Source organism: Aythya ferina (assembly GCF_964211825.1).
Source record: "Aythya ferina genome assembly, chromosome: 20".
NCBI classification, from domain to species: Eukaryota; Metazoa; Chordata; class Aves; order Anseriformes; family Anatidae; genus Aythya; species Aythya ferina.
This window is the reverse complement of record NC_140318.1, coordinates 6,667,408-6,686,045: the sequence shown is the minus strand read 5'-3', so window position 1 is coordinate 6,686,045 and position 18,638 is coordinate 6,667,408. Positions and strand designations below refer to the sequence as shown.

The 18,638-nt window shown below is 47.6% G+C and overlaps 1 protein-coding gene across 9 annotated transcripts in view; it reads left to right on the top strand.

Moving 5' to 3' along the window:
* Positions 1 to 18,638, top strand: part of COL27A1 (collagen type XXVII alpha 1 chain) — a 197,486-nt gene that overhangs the window by 88,738 nt on the left and 90,110 nt on the right. For all 9 annotated transcript variants that reach the window (XM_084494237.1, XM_084494233.1, XM_084494231.1 and 6 more), the window contains 5 exons: positions 4,341 to 4,385; positions 5,251 to 5,304; positions 7,704 to 7,748; positions 9,722 to 9,775; positions 10,994 to 11,038. In XM_084494237.1, coding sequence (XP_084350363.1) covers positions 4,341 to 4,385; positions 5,251 to 5,304; positions 7,704 to 7,748; positions 9,722 to 9,775; positions 10,994 to 11,038 — 243 coding nt within the window. The remainder of the gene's footprint in view (positions 1 to 4,340; positions 4,386 to 5,250; positions 5,305 to 7,703; positions 7,749 to 9,721; positions 9,776 to 10,993; positions 11,039 to 18,638) is intronic.

Genomic DNA, 18,638 nt, shown 5'->3' with positions numbered 1-18,638 from the left:
GGAGCTGCTTGATAGTTGTGCTCAGCAGACATGACTCTCCTTCCCAGTGAGCCAACATTGACAGAGCAAAGCCGAACAGTTAAATTTAGCACTCTTGGTTCAAGCACTTTTGGTCAATGGGCCGTTGAAGATATACTGCTGTTCCTCAGGCCAATTAGCTGCACACAAACACCACCTCAAGTATGCTTTAAGACTGTAGGGAGAGAAAAAAGCTCTGAAGGAAGCTAAAAGAAACCCTTCCTCTCCGCAACTGCTCGCTGTATGCTTTATATTGGAATCAAACTGGCAAGGGTAGGGGACTGTGTTTATGTTTCTACTTCCAAAGCTGATCATGCTGTATGGAGCTAGGAGTAGAAAAGCGATTAATTAGCCATCTTTTGCTGTCACAAACAACTTCTAATAAATAAGGTGCAAAGAATATCATTTTCCTGGTATAACAGCTCATAAAACAAAACCTTGTGGTTATGATCAGCAAAATGCAATGTCAGGAGAGCAAGGCCTCATAGTGGAAAAAAATGGAGAAGGAATAGGAGATTGAACAAACATTCCTGAGTCCAGCACATGGCCTTCACATCTGATCTTGGCTCCCCTAGGACAGGATGAAGGCAGGGGTATGCTTCTGTTTCTCTGAGTAATGAACAAGTTGGATGCAGAATTTTTTCCTTTGGTACAGCTTAAAAAAAAGTACCTCCCAGTAGCACTAGCCTGGCAGTGGTTTTGGTGTAACCTGGCTTTTATTAGCATCCTGTATTAAGAAAAAAAAAAATAAATTACAGCTGTTGGAGAAATGTTTGGAAAAATCTTTTTTTTATTTGGATTCCCTGCTGGCATTCTCCCAGTGAAAATATGCTGGTGTTTGGCCGAAAATAGGCAACACAGCTTGGCTACCAGAAAACAGCTACGCCTTGGAAATGGACATCCCTCCCTCTGACTCCATGGGGGACAGTGAAAAGAGCTCTGAGGACTTTGATCTGAGAATTCTGTGTAGAAACTTTCGGAGAGGCAAAAGAAACAAAACACTTCTCTCACTAAATGAAACAAATGTCTCAGCAGCGTGAGCTGGAGCCACAAGCAAGCGGCATACGGTTTTGGACAGCATGGCTTACACCACAGCGCCTGCCTCGTGGATACACACCTTTGGCTCTTTGTAGGACCAGAGAGCCTGGTCTGCCATGCCCAGACATCTCAGCAGCACTCACTGCATCGTTACTCTCGGCCTCAAATGCTGTGGAGGAGCCAGTGGTTGTAGCAAAGTGCAAGGTTGTGCGGGACAGCAGCAGTGAGAGAGAAGCAGCTCTGCTAAAGTCACTCAGGGAGTAAAGGCAGAGCTGTGAATTGGTCAGTGCTTGAAAACACATCGTGTCGTGCCGATCTCACTCGCTGGCCTCTTTACTCCTTACATTTCCTATCAAAGTGCAGGATGGTTCCTTATAGCCAGGATAGCGTGAATTATAAATATCATCACAGATGAGCAAATCCTTCACTGGAGTGCAATTTCCTTTCTAAATCACAGCCCTTTGTGTTGAACACCCTGTAATCATCAGGAAGTGTTTGGATAAAAGAGCAAATGCAGTTGTTTTCATACCCTCTGCCCTGTCATTTTAGAGCTATTTGAAGAGGATTTAGCAGGTAAATGCTTTCACATTCCAGCTAACTTCAGCATATACAAGCTTTTCTGTTTTCTCCTCATTATAATTAACCTGAGACAGAAATAACTGCAATATACCGTCAAGAAACACACATTTGAAGCTTCCCAGAGCTCACTATAAATAGTGAAGAGGATATTTAACAGGATGCAACAGTAGTAGAGTACGTATTTAACTTCAGTGGAATTCACTTACCATTATAGAGATAGCAGTGCAGTGCTTGGTGCAGACATTAGCTCAGGTCATGCTTTGAGTGCCTGAGGGGCTCTCCCCCAGCCACCTGCCCTAGGTGGACGGCAGAGGCTTGAAATCCCTGTCCTGCAGGAACCCAGCCAGAGCAGGATGATCCAGAGCAGCCAAGCCAGGCACCTCTGTCTTGTCTGGATGGAATTAGACTTCTCTGGGGGTGTATATCCATGGAGGTAATTCCTCCAGCTCTCTGGAAACAAACGTAGTTCCTGCTCCAGGCCGTGGATGGAGGAGCTGGGCAGAGGCCCCAGGAAGAAACCCATGGGCTCCATGCTGTGCCAGGGTGCGTCTGGCCATGCTGAACCCCGGGCTGTTTGCACTGGCAGCTCTCTGGAAGGGGTGAGATGGGCACCAGAACAGACGTCCTCAGCCTCACAGCACCCTGCTGGTCCCTGCTGCAGGGACAGGCCATGTTTGGCCTTCCACACCCGGGCAGGTTTGGAGCTTTGCAATCCCAAACATCTCCCCTCCTTTCTGGGCCTTGTCCAGGAGCCAGAGAGCAGCTAAACGTGACAGGATCTCGAGGGGCAGACTGCTGGAGGTGTGCAGGGAATCCATCTGCTGGTGCTGCTCCAGCAGCTGCTGGGCACTGCCAATGTAGGAGCCACGGGCTGAAACGTGCTAACAGTGTTCGGAGAAAGGACCTTCTAGGAAGTTCAGATAAGGGCCAGCCGGTAGCCAGATGGTTTTTCAGATCATCCACCGCCTTCTCGGGGGTGTGCAGCTCAGAAAGAGCAGGCCGTGATACATCAGCAAGGTTGAGCAGGGGAGAGATGCGGTGAAAAGGGAATTGATGATTTTCCAGGCCAAAATGTCTGAAATAACGAGCGAGGAGGAATGCGAAGGGGAGTGGGTAGTAGCCAGGATGGCTGAGAGCATTGCATACCTCCGCCAGCGCAGGCTTAGGCTGCAGGTCTAAAATAGCCCATGGGAAGAATAAAAAAGCAGTTAAGCAGAGGTGTGGACCTGGGAGCAGGAACAGGCCTGGGTTCATCTGGTGAGGGAAGCGAGAGGCTGAGGCCGTGGCCAGGGCTTGGTCAGGGCTTCCAGAGCAGGGGGCTGCTCCCCGTGGGCTTCGCAGACAGGCAACGTGTGCGGGAAGCCCTGGGCTGGGACAGGGCGAGGAGCAGGGGCTGAGTTGCAATTAGCAGTTGTAACCCACCCTGAAAGCCTTTTGTTATTTCTGTAGCATGTGCGCAAGGATTATTTCTTGTTTGTTTTCTCTGCCCGTTTGTTTCAGGTTAAATTTTCTGCCCCCCCCCCCTCCTTTTTTTCTCAGTCTTTCTAGTAGCCCAGCTAAACAATCATCTCTCTAACCGAATTTAATCTTCTAATCTGCTCTGACTCCACTTGACGGAGTTTTGATTTATTTTAAATAGCTGAAGTAACATAATAAAGGGAAACAAAAAAATCTGAAGTGCCTGCCACTTGCAGTATTTAGCCCGTGTTTGGAGAGAGATTTAGCTAAATCCTGGGGAAAGGGAACTGTCTTAAAATACATACTGATCAGTCTGCAGCTGAACAGGCTACCCTTGTAAAGCTCCGGTGTCTGCATCTCAAAAAAAAAAAAAAAAAAAAAAAAAAAATAAGGAAACTGAAGCAGGTTTATGAAAGACCTGTGAGAATGATTTGAAGCCTGCAACACCTGCCAGCGAGCAAGATGGATTAAGAAACTCATTCAAACTAATTCAGCAGAAAGCAGGTTAAGAGAGAGCTCGCTCACCATTTTAGGTAGCTTGATAACGAAGAGCTCTGCATGTTGTCATACCTTGTAATAATTAGATTAGAAAAGCTGGAAGCTAGACAAGTTCAAGCTAGAAACCAAGCTGAAGCTTCCCATGACAGTAAGTGGTTTTGGAGCTTTTTCCTATGGCATTTCAACTTCTAAAGCAAAAGTGAGAGCTCTCTCTGAAATGCGAGTGACCCACTTCATGTAAGGATTGGTGCAAGAATTGCCAGATGAAATTACACAGGAATGATCACTGCTTTCACCGTGGGCTTGAGATCTGCAGTTGAGATCCAGGCTTTTCTGAAGGCAGCAGCTCAAGTCCCCCAGATTGCCCAAAGCCAATGCTTTACCCTACAGGCCTGTGGTTTCCTAAGGATGACAGATAACTGTGGATTACGAATAGCCAGACCTGACCGTAGATACAAATGTCTGTCTGTTGATGGAGCAACTCCTTCTCAAGTAGCCACCAGCCAGACCCTGGTGGTGCAGGCTGCTGCCACACTGCCTTGCAGCACAGCCTGGGACCACGGGCAGGATTTGGGCTGTGCAGACAAACTAGTACGTTAAAAGGTTAGGATCGTGTAGTGCTAGCCCATATCCAAAGACCTGCTTCTTGTCAGAACTTTAGTCCTACCTGCAAAGAGAAATTCAAACCAAACCTTATATACATGATCATTTTTGTTTTCTAATTCATCTTTTTCACCCTATTTCAACAGGGATATAAAGGCTACCCTGGACCACCAGGTCACCCTGGAGACCAGGTGAGTCTTCTCAATTTCCTCAACCTGCAAAGAGGGGTGGATTGACTGACTCTGCTGCTAGTTTGGATCCTGTACAGCCTGCTCAGTGTGGACAGCCAGCTCCTGCCAGGGGCAGCTTGGTACACACAGGGGATGCACAGTGAGCTCCCACACTGCCAGGAGCTGTGCACACACACTGAGCATCAGCAGGTTGGTGAGAGGACACTGCCTTGGAGTTTCTAAATTGAATTTCTAATTTTTATTGCTCGACCACGTTAGGTTTATGTAGTGGAAGAAATACCAGCTCACCATATTCCCCACTTTTTTTTTCTTTTACATTAATTTCATCTGGAGTTTACTAGCCGCATCATATTTAGTACTAACATGTATTTCCCCTCCCAAAGCCTATTCCCCCTCTTCCCTTTTCTATCCCCCCTTTATTTGGTTAAGTCTGATGTTTGCAGTTCAGAAAAAAAAGGGCAATGAATAGCAGGCCCTGTTAGCAATGATGTTAAAGGATATTATACATGAATCCATTTAGTTCTGAAGAATTTTGGCAGTGCTTCCTCACCAGTAAAATGCTTCCATATGCCAGATATAGATGCAGCCTTACACCTTCTCTTAGCCTCCTTGTTTCGAACTATCTGCTGCTTTCACTGCAGATGGAGGGAGAAGGAGAAATACCAACACTTGCTTAATGCATGGATCCTACTGACAGGGCTTCTGCTTGCTTTTTTCCCCTCATTAATTTATTTTGCTGTCCACTTTTAATATTTTCTTCTTTATAAATTTGCATAAAGTTAATTCATTCCACCCCCTCTCAAAGTAACTGAAAAGGTTTCTCAAGTGCAGCATTCACCTTACCTTGTCTCTCTTCTTTCCAAAGGGTGAACGAGGACCAGACGGAAGCCCTGGTGCCAAAGGTTATCCTGGCAGGCAGGTGCAGTAAATCTCATCGTGCTGTGCACAGACTAGGGATTTGGGTGTGCAGGTAGCTAAATATGTGCCATGCTAAATACATGCCCCACTAAAGACAGTGCAGACCCCTGGAACAAGGAAACTAAGAATCACTGAGGTTGGAAAAGACTTGATCAAGTCCATGTCTGGCTTTCCTTCTTCCCTGCCCGAGATCCTGTAGCAATGCCATGGCCTTTCACTGAGGGAGACACTAAGGTTGTTAGAATGTATTTTATGACTGTAATGGATAAAACCTGAATTTCTGTAACAAAATCTATATGGTTTTGGTTCACTATAAGACTATGAAAAAACAAATAACAGCAGAGAAACAAACATGAAAGCTGCTAACCCCTCACTTTTAGGCAAGTTCTTGCATCTAATGTTGAACAGGTTAGAAACCTGGGACATAAAGCGTATTTCTGAATTAAAAGATTTTAGCTAGTAAAATTTGCCTATATAATCATATACATATATATTCATATGTATAAAGTTATACGTGGTCCAATAATATGTATAAATCGAATTTGTGGCTGCAAAAAAAAAAAAAAAAAAAAAAAAGAAAATCAAATTTTTGTCTGCTATCTGAAAAATAAAATTACTAAGACAACATTAGGAATGGTGGAGCATGCAAAGGAAAATGGAGCAGGATCAGACACCTTATTTTCTTACTGATGTAAGATGTGGAGTAGTTGGAAGAAAAGTAAGAAGTAGAATTTAAAAGACCTCTAATTGGAATCTCTATGCAGGCAGGAGACAGGCCCTGTAGAATTTTACAGTGAAATGAGTTTGTCATGTTTTTTTTAAATGGACATATTATTGTTAGATTCACCCATTTTTGTATTTACATACATAATTAAGAAGGTAGGCAGATGTCAAAGACCCCAGGAAGTCTGCTGTCTTTCAGACTTCCCATGAGTTCATACGAGAGTTTTTACCCAGATGTACATGGTATTGGACTAAGCATGAGCTAGATCTTCAGAACAAGTCTGCATTCCCCCTGCCTCAGACTATCAGTAGTGTATGATCTATTTTAAATTCTAAATTAGATCGATACCTCGCTTAGCAAATTGTAGGTGGAATACACAGATGCCTGCTGGAGAATGCAGATGGTAGACCTGGAGGGAAGTTTTATGCACCTGACTAAATGCTGCATTCATACCCTGAAAGGCTCTCAGAGATGTGTGTGCCAAAGAATCTCCTAGGTGTGAATGTGCATTAGATGACTAATAGAAAACGGTCCGAGCTTTAATGGACATACAAGGCTAATGAATGCTGTTTAGCAATTCACAGCAGTGCTCTGCCCATCAGATAAGCAGGGTGAAATATTTGCGCTTGACATACGAAGAACAAAAGCACTTTCTTCAAATGTGGTTTGGGTCAAGAAAGTGACTTTTCTTTTTTAAAGCAGCTTTTTTCAGTATATCTGAATGCCGTGTGTATCCAGCATCGGGGCTGTTTACTTTAATGAGATTTTACTACTTGTTACTCCTGTCAGCTGTGCTGGCTCTGCAGTGCTATGGGAGAGCGAGCTTGGCTCTGTTTTGATTTGTGCATCATAGGCAGAATTGTTAACTTCGCCCCGGTGGCTGAGTTCTCTGACTGGCAATGATGCATGAGCCAGAAAAGAGCACAACTTGACTTTCAGATCCCAGGCTGTGCATGCAGTACTGCCAGCTAAAAGAAATACGGACATTGCCTTTTTTTATTATTATTACTCTTTTTGCTTCCAAAAAAGCCCAACAACATTTGGAATTGGATAAAAATTGATCTGGAAACTTGCTAGAGGACAATAAACATGAAAATTCATCATGCATTTTTACAGGGTTCCTTTTCACAGCAGTAGGGACAGAAATGGATGGTAATGCTGCAGAGGGCTAGAGATGTGCAGCACCTGCACTGCTACGTGACCTTGTAGGCTGTAAAAATGAGAGGGGCTCTGTCACTGCATCAGGGCCCGACTGTGTTCCCCAAACAGGTATCAAAATATATTTGTCACTGCTATGTGTGTTCAGTTAGGCAGGGAAATGAAACGAGAGCTTTCGGGTACAGAGGATCACTGTATGTTGCTTCTGAAGTGTAATGCAACCTCTGCGCCCTGCTGCATGAGTCTTTCTGATCTTTATGATCAGAAATCATTACTTGAGCCCCGGGGAAGGCTCACTACATGCAGCTGCCTCAGGTTCTGCAGAGGCACAGCTCCCCAACAATGGGAGATTTGTGTTTGTGTCATTTTGTTGGTTTTTTTTCCTCCTTTGTTGATACGCCTTGGACTCAGCACTGAAAGCAGAACCACGCAGGGACAGTGCTGGAGACTTGGCAGTGCTCGTTAGGTGAAGTTAAAGCCTGTCCACATTTGTCTTTGTTTTCTCCCTTCTGTTCTAGGGCTTACCTGGCCCCATAGGGGAAGCTGGTCCAAAAGGCAGTCGGGTAAGCAGCCTTTGATTTGTGTTTACTTGTTTCTACAAAGGGCTTCTCAAGAAACTGTATGCTTAATTTTGCAAACCTGAGACAAGTTCCTCTAAGTTGTTGGATTCAGGGGATTTGAATTGCACACTGGTTACTTACTGAAACACTGTTAATTTTTTTTAAATTAAACTCTGAATATACCAAGATTAAAGATCAATGATAGCTCTGATGATGTAAAGCCAACCCCTTACATTGCAGGAAGGGAAGAATGGTATACAAATTCCTACAGAAGACCAAAGTCTGAACTTTCTGTAAGCCCCAATTCCCAAAGGCCTCTTTAGTTTCAATAAATGTGGTTCAGTGGTCTTTGACCGTGCTGAATATGGGCTCTTTTGGGTATAGTCTTGAGTTTGGGAGTGATTTATATCATTATGCAGAAGGGTAAGCCAGCATCTTGAAGCCATGTGCAAATATAAACATTAATATTTCTGTTCTGCCTCCTTTTGCTCATCAAATTGAATTTCTGGGAGTTCTTCCTCACTGCAAAGGATTTTATTTTTTTTAACAGTTAAGACTCCCTTTAATCACATTTTGTTCTTTTCCTGCAATTGTAAATTCACAATGAGATTCTGACCCAATAAAATTCCCTCTCTCCCTGACACGTGATACTTTCTCTATATGCAATAAATTCAACCAGCTGGCTTTCATCACTGGGAAAACTGCAAGGAATAAACAAATGCTGACCCTCTAGCTAGCCGTATTCCTGAGCTGGGGAGGGAGAACACGTGCTCAGTGTCCTGCAGGGGAGAGGAAGGTCTGGGAGAGAACAAACAGCTTGCTCACCTCGCTTCTGCAAGCGGTAACATTTTTCCTGGTGCATCCGTTTCGCTGGCCTAACCAAGATCTCATGGAATTGTCAACTGGTAGCTGTATAATTCTGAGAGCACTGTTTAGCAGAAAGACTTGAAAATTATTTTCTGCTTTGTACCTGAGTGCTGCGTACTGAAGTATTTCTAGCTTCCCAGGAAAGCCACTCTCAGTTCAACTGCAGTCAATCAGAATTGGGTACAGATCTCTAAGGTGAGATCTCTGCATTTTGTGGAGTAAGGCAATCAGCTGTGGGCTCTTCTCCACCTCCCCATCTCTGTTTTTTTCTTCTGCAGGGAGTAGTTCAGGAGTCGCATGGTTTGTCTTGGGGTTCAGGAGGCAAAGGCAGGCAGCATCATTACAATGTGGCCGTATTTCCCAGCGGGATATCATCCCTAGAGGAAGCGCAACCCAAAGGGAGCGATGGACTGGTGAAAGAATTTGGTGGGGCTGACAGTAAGAGATTTAGTGATGATGGAGAAAGAAAGATGAGAGAAAATCAGTGTTAGCACTTGGCTCTTGTAACAGCGAGGTGCCACTGAGGGGGCTCCCTGCTGAAATTCACTTCCTCTCGATTCTGCATGTTTGGCACAAACAGTCCTTTGCAAAGGACCAGCACACAAGGTAACTTTGTGCTAACTGCTGAGCAAAGAGGATTAAACACAAGGCTTCAATTGTTGCAAGGGAAAGGAAATGTAGCATTTTATGCAGCGCGTCCTGTCTGAGCGGGATCTCAGAGGCGCACAGAAACATCGCGTACTCGAAATGCGACCACTGCTGCTGAGCGTGGAAGGAATGGGTTACTTCTGCCATCACTCCTGCTAACCTTGAACCAAGCTGCCTTTCCCTCAGGTATGCTCAGAGCCAGCCCAGGTAAGGTCTTTTGTTGCTGGCCTCTTCCTGCCCGGAACCCTCCTGATCCCTGGTGTGAGGGTATGTGCCCTTGGACTACATCGTGGAAGCCAGCACCATGCAGTCCATGGGCATATACACTTGCCTCAAGGTTTATTTCATCACGGCTGCCACTGACCAACGCTGGAGGATGCTCTGCTGCTCTTCAGGAAAGACAGACTGACTGGATGCTAATGGATAAATAGAGCTGACTACTTGTTTCTTCTTCCCTTTAGGGATATATTGGTCTCCCGGGATTATTTGGGCTACCAGGGGCTGATGGAGAACGAGTGAGTATTTTCTGAAGAAAACCTTGGTGTATTGCTTGACTGCAGTTCTTCAGAGCCTGGTGTAACCTTTTCTATCCTTGTTCCTGAGAAAAGAGGCAAGCATGCCTAGTGTTTGAACACTCCGTTAGCCTGTTTCTGCCCTTGCATGAAGATCTGTGTCCTTGTATGGTGCTGATATTCAGCTCAGGAAAACCCACACTTCAGGCAGGATCCTCAGACCACACTGATGTGTAGGAAAGAGCTTTTCTGTGTTGTGCTTCACTAAAAATCTGCCATCCTCCTCACCCTTGCAATCTCATCTTAGTGGGGTGGGGATGGAGAACAACGTGAGTGGGAATTTCCTGCTCTCACAGAAGTGGCATCCCAGCCACAGTATCCCAGCCTTTTGGGTGTCCAACTGGAGGTGTCTGGAAGGAGCCTGCCTCTCGGAAGCAGCAGTGCCTGGGGTTCCTGACGATGGCTTTCCTTCCAGTTGCATCAAGTTGGGCAGTCAAGACTGTGGGGCCCATGGAAGGGCACCTGTGGCTGTGTTCCCACGTGTCCTCCCTTCCTCCCACCCTCTCCATCATGCCTTCTCCAAACCCATGTGCTCAGAGCCTTGCAGAACCTCTCTTGCTTTTTTGCTCCTTTTCCCCAAGTCCCCCCACCTGCCTCATCTCCACCCATCCAAGGACTCCCTCTTCCCCCAGCACGAGCTCCTAAGGAAGGGCACTGTAAGATGAAGCCTGTTTTATTCTCACTTTTTCTCCCTCAAACGCAAGCTCCAGAAACCAGAGAGGCCCCGGGAGCATGTGGGAGTGAGTGTGCCTGCCTGGGAGGGGACTGCCCTGCGCTCGAGAGTCGCTGATTTAATGCTTGTATAACTAAATAAGAAACATAAACAGAAGTTCTCCAGCGAGCGCCTTGGCGGTGGCCTTCAGTCGGTTCCAGACCAGTAGCTTAATGACTGCTCCTGCTAAGCACAGCCTCAGCCTGTTGCCCTGGGTGGGGATGCTGCCTGCGTGTGTCCTCGGGGCCGTAGTTAGTGGGTGAAGGTTAATTGTCCTCTGCTCTCGCAGCTGACTGCAAGGAGCTGACATTTTGCTTCCCGAACAATGCCGCAGTCATTAGGCTGGTTTGCATTCCCCTTTCTCTTCTCGTTTTGTTTTGTGTTGTTGGTTGGCTGTTTGCTTTCTCAACCAGACCTATTTTTTTTTTCTCTGTGTGTTTTCCTTGCAGGGGATCCCTGGAGTTCCTGGGAAGAGGGGCAAGATGGGTAGGCCGGTAAAGTTTTTCCTCGTCTATTATGCAGACTTTGTTGAATGTAAACAAAACACACGGCTTTTGGCTGGGCCCTTCAGTGTCTTCTGATGGGAACTAAATGGGGAGATCAAACAAACCTTTCCATGTCTCTTTTCTCAAGCAGGAAGAAAACTGAAGATACAAGTACTGTTCTCTTCCTTTCATGCTCTGCCCACTGCACAGGCATTTCTGTTCTTTGTTGCACTGCCCATGCTCCCTTGGGTCCTGCACTGCTCAGATTCTCTTCTGCAGTGTCTTTCCTCGTGTTCCCACTGAATGTGCTGTTTAATTCGTGCTGTGACTGCAACATCCCAGGTTTCTGTGCTTGTTCTACTGGTCCCATCACGTTTCCCTCTGTTTGTTGTGATTCTCTCCAACCTTTGTATCACCTTGGTTTGTATAACGCGAGCATGCTTTGGTATAGGCACGTTTCTGTCCTTGATGGTACAGACAGGTGAGATGAGGACATGGTTGATGAGCAAGGAGACCAGGTAAACTTGAGCATGACCAGGAGGAAGAGGCGTCTGAAGGTAGGGATGAATAGAAGGTGGAACTGAAAGCTGCACAGAAGGGGGTTTGTGCTGCCTGATTGAGGAAATCAGTGCAGAGATCAGGAGTTGGTGCAGAGAGCAGACACATTCATGCTCTGGTGTTTCGCATCACCTTTGCACCTTGTTCTTCATGTCAGCCTGAGTGTCTCAATCTCCTGACACTGCTCTCACAGGCTCCTTGTAAAATATCCTCTCACCCACGCACGGAAAAACCCAGTGCTTTCCCCTTGTCCCCTTGCATGCGAGCGTGTGCTTTCCAGGATCCCCACGCCCACCGCGTGCTGTTCTCAGCGACAGCCGTGCAAGCAGCTCGACAGAGCCCCATTCATCTGGGCTGGCTGCTCTTCTCTCGCCAGGATGGGGGAAGGTCGAGAGGATTTTTTTGGGGGCGGTGGTGGAAACGTGTACCAAGTCTTACAGTTTTGTAAGCCGCTCGTTGCACCAGAAACCTCCGTGATGAATAACTGCAGCGAGCCGCTCGATGTAAGGATGACTCACTGACCAGAGCAAAACAAACAAAGCAACTGTCGTTAGGTACAAGGCTTTCTGCTCTCCGGCTCCTTTCTGCACAGCCCATGCTGTGGGCTCAAAGCATCCCAGCTGTTGTTTGGCTCGCGCCTGTAATCTTCCAGGCAAGGGTTTTTTGTCTTGTGGTCACTGTTATGAACAGGGCACTCCCCTGAGACCCAGGAGTCTCAAAACCTTGGAGGCATTCAGGCTTGGGATCTAGAGAAGGGACTAAATGGCTGCACGTGAGCACCTTTGTTCTTCTCGGCTCTCTCTGAGAGCTGTGGCTCCATCCACGTTTCGTGCCATCAGGTTTAATAAGAACTCCTGAATGGACCGATGCTGCTGCTTTGTACTCCCAAGCGTGAACAAAAAGGTTATGTGGCATCTAGAGGTATTCAGGGAATCCCTGGGAAAGCAGAAAGCAGGAACCAGCTGAGCTGGTTCTCTTCCCAGCACTTATCTCCTGGCCGGGGCTGTCTCCCAGCCGGCTTGCAGCGTTCGTGAGCCTGCTGTGATTTTTCTGGTCTCTCACATCCCCGCTCCGCGAGGTTTGCTGGCACGGCTGCTGTTCCTGTTCTACTTCAGTGCTGTCACAGCAATGGAGAGCTCTTGGGAGCCTTTATTAGCTACCATCCGAGGCTGGTAAATGCTCCGGGGAGTGGGGAAGGAGCTGTTATCAAACACATTCTCTACCTAGTTTTGCTCGGTATGAGACAGCAGCGGATTAAGAGGAGCAGGGGGCTGGGGGAGTTTGCATGTGACACCGTGGGCCTCCCAGAATGATGTAAGAGCAAACGATTAAAATAGACGAGCTGGACATGAGTCAGATTTTGAAAGCGTTCCAGGGAAGTTAAGTTCTGCAGAGCTGTGCGGGACACGGTGGATCTGTCGTGGAAACAGCCAGCCCCACCTCCAGCTCCGCTTTCCCCAGTGCACTTCCCACCGTGGGCACTGGGGCTCCTGGGCGAGGAGAGGCTGGGGCTGGGGTGGGAGAGAGCCGTGGTTAGAGCACAAAGTGCTGGGGAGAAGGAAATATCTGCCCTCTGCACATCTCCAGGTCTGCTGCCTGTTTTAGAGGTAGGCTGGAGGCCTGCAGCTGAAGGGGCTGGCTGCTGAAACCTTCAGTTTTGCCATTGCGATGGCTGGCAAAAATGTTTTTTGTAGTGTTTTTATGGATTTTTTATGGCATTCTGTTTGGTGTCTGGGGAAAAAAAAAAAAAATATATATATATATATATATATATATATTTATAAAAGCCACATTTCCATGATGGCAGCAGGGCCATGCTGGGGGGAAGGAATGATAGATGCTGCTGTCACCTTCCATCATGGCATGCAAGCGATCTATCAGTCTTAATTCACCTTTAGAACGGAGACATGCTGACACTGAAGTAACACGCAGGAAGAGGAGATACGGCTAGTTACCATTGGAGGTGGGAAAAGCTGAAAGTGGCGTGTTTTTCTTACACTATGGAAGATGGGTAGCTACAGTCAGGTACGTCTGTGCTGTAGATTGTAGTAAATTTCAAATAGAATATGATATTTTCAGAAGTTCTCGTGTCCTGTTAGAGAAAAACTTAAAGGGGGAACTTTGAGGAAACGTATCCAAAGAGCTTTGAGCTCTTTTTGGTTCCCCTTTGTTAATGGTGAGTGCTTGTGTCCCTTATTCTTTTTTCACATGTGTAGAGTATCAATAGCACACCAGCAGTGCTGTCTTCTGCCTGATTTTAGCTTATAAAGTGGGTTTTTTAGTAGTATTATTTTAAAAGAGATAGGAAGGAACAAAACTTAGTTCCAAGACACACTTAGTAATTCTTGTGTTTGTCTGAAGTCTGTTCACATCTTAGCAAAGACGCCCGAGGTTGCCTTCTGCTCTGAGAGCCCAGTGGTGCTGCTGGTCCTGTGCCTGGCCCTCTTGGAGCCTCGCTGTGCCAGGCACAATTCAAACACCTGGAGAAGGAAGAGCCCTGGCCCAGAAAGGCTCCGTCAGTTTGGGTCCTGGGACAGCAGAGGACCAGCCCAGCCCCAGGGCTGGGAGGTTGAGGTAGCAGTAGGGTGAGCCAGGTCATTAATACATCGAGCAGTCGTTTTGGCTTCCCTAGCAGTGCTGGTCATTACTTATTTATCTTTTGCTGCCCCGTACCTCGTGTTGGTGAGCGATACCCAGCTGTTGGGCGGTGTGAGGGGGCGTCCTGTGTGCCTGCAGACCTCCAGCCAGGGGGCAAACGCCTGCCAACAGCTCGGGCACTGCCACCTGGCTCTGCGCAGCCTGTGGTAAGTGCCAGCATTGCTGTTTGGAGGAGATAACGTGATGTGGAGCTAGAAGTACAGGCACAGAGCGAGGCTTTGCACTCGGGATGCGTGGCCGGGAGGCTGACAGCTCCGCTGGGGGAGCGGCCGGAGCGTGCCAAGGCCAGGTGGGGAGATGCTGCACTGCCCAGGGGGAGGAAGGGGATGTGGGGACCCATTTTCCCCACAGTGTGTGACGTCAGAGAAGCTGTTTGGCTCTTCCTGGGTTCGTGCAAAGTGGGGATAACACTCAGCTGCCCTTTGGGCTCAGCGACCAAAATGTGGCATGTGAGTGACAAGGATTGCTGCTCCGATGTCAGAGAAGAGGTTCGGCGTGGGGATTTTAAGCATTAGGGAACCCTATAGGGGTGACGCCAAAAGCCTCCCTTCCCTCTGCCTGTCGGCCGCAGCATGGAGGTCACGAGAGCCAGCAGTGATCTGGCAGCCGCTCTGATGTAGGCTCAGTATTTGTTGGGAGCATCAATGCGGTGGCAAGCTGCCGAATCTGGCATCCGTTCTCCAGGAGCTGACCACAGCCGGGGTCCCCCTTGCCAGCTCCCAGCTTGTAATGCGGCGGTGCCTTCTTGCCAAGCTATTTTTCATGTCTGCTGTCTTCTTCCATGTTGACTTATAAAGTTAATGTCTTAACTCATGCCTCCAGTGAATGCCAAGCCTCCAAATACTCTTTTTTTCTCCATCTGATAAGTTGTTAGAAGTGCATGCGATAGCCCTGCACTCCCTACTGCAGTGGGAAGGCTGTTGCATCATCTGAGAGTGTATTGCCTTGGGAGACCAGATAGCAAAAAGCAGGGCAGCCTTGGGGTTGTGGAGGTTTCATTTTACAGCCTCCCCCGACCTCCTGACGTACGGCTACGATAACTTGGTGGGGAACCTAAGTGTGTGTGGCTCTGCCAAGTTACACAGCCGTAGCTGTTGTCCGTGCAAACAATGGGGGGACGAGTTTTGCCATGTGTCTGGAAACGCTGGCATAACCTCAAATCACTGAGAAAATAAATTGTGCTCCCTTCTGTAGGGATTGAGACTTTAAACAGCTCCAGTCTTTTTTCTGCTTTGGATGAAGCTGAGGCCCTTCCTTGCATTTTAGAGGGAACCAAGCTAGAGTCTCCTGCACTACACGAGCTGAGATTTGGGAAGCTGTTAACAGCGTTTCCAAGTACCTCTTCCTTTACGAATCACTGCCAAACTCCTTCCCTGGAGTGGTCTCCTTAGAGGCGCAGAAAGGCTGCCCATATGGCAAACGTGGCACCTTGAGAGCTCTCACCTATGGCACCGAGTATTGTGGCTCACATGGGCTCAAGTATAAAAATACTTTAAAGAAATACTGTAATTAAATTGTAATTTTAATTTTAATTGTGCTGTTAGGGGTGTTTGTGCAGGTAAACCACCAAAATGAGCTTCAGGAGGGAGTGCAAGTGGGCTGTAGGAGCTGATGGAAAGGACTCAGGTAGCTCGCTCTGTCTTGTACTGATACCCCAGCATGGCACCAAAAACTTTGTGTCTTCTTTGGAACTGATTGATTTTTTTAAAAATGCTTTTAATCATTCTGTTTGCAAGAAATGTAAAGTGGAGGTCCTGAAAATTGGTAATTAGCAGAACTCCCTCGTTACTGAGAGAGACTTCTAACCTGTGTATTGCGTTTTTCCTGCTAACCATCTAAGTTGATTCTTTGCTATCATTTTTCTTTATTAGCTTAAATTGTTGAAATAATTTAGTTTGAGCAATCGGTGACTTCTTTAATGCTTAATCTGGTTGTTGAGACTGGGCAGCTGTTCTCTTCTGCCTTCTGGGCCAGGCTCACTGCTCTGAAATGCAGGACCAAGCCCAGAGCAAATCTCACGGTCTCTTTTTTGGCCCAAATTGCATTCCACATGTCCAGAGTTTCCCAAATCTCTGTGGTGAGACACTTGTGTGGTTACTGATCACTCTGATACCAGCACATGTTCTGTGCCCATGATTACAACATCCAAATAATCTGGCAAGCTGGACAATATTGGCATATATTTAATTTCTTAGAGAATAGGCAAAAAGAAGCACTGAAAGCATAGGCAAAAGGCTTTGAAAGGTGCCAAGACCCATAACTTCTGCTGAAACCAAGGATGTTTCCAAGAATGTTCTCGGTGATTCGTCAACTGTCATTCAGAAAGCTCGTGAAGAATTAAATCAACATCTCCTAAGCACGAGAGCATCCTTCTTCCTTCGGGGAAATGTTCATTCATAAATCAGACCAAAGTCCAAAATGTTTTTCATCAGAACTAAGAAAAACTAACACAACCGTCCCTGTTGAATCTGAAAGCATTTTGATCTTGACTTTCTTAAATAGGAGGCTGCTTGATTTGGAAATCTTGGCCATGGATAATTAGAGGCATTGGCAGATTCAGTGCTCTTCAGCATTAGGTAATAGAGTCTGTGTAATCTGTGCTCTGTTAGAGCCCCTCAGAAGCAGGACCAGATCACATACTTGCATAAAAGGAGCAAAGCTGATGGTTGGGAGGGCGGAGGGGCTGTAGGGTGACTTCAGTGGTGTCTGGCTGAAGGGGCTTCGGGGGAAGCTGGCTCACCGCAGGTGGAACTGGCTGCCCTGGAGGGCCAGGCTCCCGCAGCTGGAGGGGTAGCTACACTAAAACCTGCCACGAAATCTTTATCCAAAGGGGATGTGGCATGGAGATGTGAAGTGTGACACAGACAGAGAGCAAACCTCCCTCTGGGGTGACAAAAGAGCAAGCCCACCAGCCCCACACCCCGCAGAGGGGGCACCCCCCTTCTTTGCAGGGATGCGAGCTGTCACAGTCCTGGGTCTAGACTGAGCAGGAGGCAAAGGCTCCCACGTAGCTGCGTGAAGCAGAGCTGGCAAAGAGGCCAGCCAGAGCAGGGGCCTTGCCAGAGGCCCCGCAGCGTGACTCTGGCCTCTCGGGGACCCAGCGCTGGCCCCGAGCCACCCTGCTCACCCTCGCACCCACCTGCGGGGGACTCACGTCTGCGCCCTCCACCAGGAATGCTCTCAGAGGTGTCAGCTGCCAACATAAGCTACATTTGTTTATTTTATTCTCCCTCTTTTTTTTCTTTTTTCCAGTCAATGCCTTCTCTCACCCTCAGCCTCGTTTCCCCACCAACTTTTTTTTTTTTACCTTTTTTTTTTTGGTTTAAATTGTTTGACTTGCACGCTCCATCCCTGGGGAGACTCCTGGGCAGAGATTTACCTGGCCGGAGCCAACTGGCAAATGCAGCCTTTCGCAGACAAGACAGGAGGACTGGTTGGTTCGAGCAGCTTCACCTTCAGCCAACAGGAAAATAAAATCCTATTTTTGGAGAAGGATTCTGTTGGCGCGCAGACCTGCCAGGATTCCTTGCAGCAGCAGCTGCCAGACTTGCCTCCCTTACTCCACCAGGGAAAGTGTTTTAAACTGGATCAGATGGCGCATGCATACAACACACCCACCCACACGCGCACACCTGAAAAGGCCTCGGGGAAGCAAAGGGCTCGGTGTATCAGACCACTCTCGGTTTCCCCCAGGATGGCTGCTTGCGGGGCACGAGGCGAGAAATGGTGGCAACTGCTCGGAGCAGCCCTTTGGCTGACAGCAAGCAAGGGCAGGCTGCTCTGTTTGCTTTAAGCAGAGGAAGAAAGGAAGGGGAGGTGGAGGGGGATGTAATCCCCGCTGCAGGAGGAGCTGTTTCCAGAGTCTGTCTGGGTCTGGTTGTTCTCAGCAGGAGTCTCCTGGCATGCGAGAGGATGCCCTTTGCAGGGAGCGGGATGAACAAGGATTAAGGAACTGTTGGGGGACCTCAAGGTGTAGGTTTAGTCACTGGTCCAGCTTCAGGCCTCTTGGTGTTACCTGGGATAAATCAGCTTGCGTCTCTGTGTCTCGGTTCCCTCTCCAGCACTGGTTCCCTGCCTTCACCGAGTGCAGCAAGGACAAAGTCTGCAGCCACGGCTTGGGGTGGGCAGGGGGAGCACAGAAGCCCTGGGTCCTGCTTAGTGCGAACCATCTGCTTGTATGGTTTTTCTCCAGCTCCTCTTCAAGTTTCACCTCGCTTCTTTCATTGAATTTCTCCTTCAGACGATGTGAAATCCATTCAGCTGAGCTTTACTCATTTTTTTTTTTTTTTTTTTTTTTTTACCTTCCGTATTTCCCAGCTGTGAGATGGAGCCAAAAGTTTTGTCATACCTGCCTCCAGGCACGGCGGAGGAGCGCCCCGCTGGCTCCTGGCCG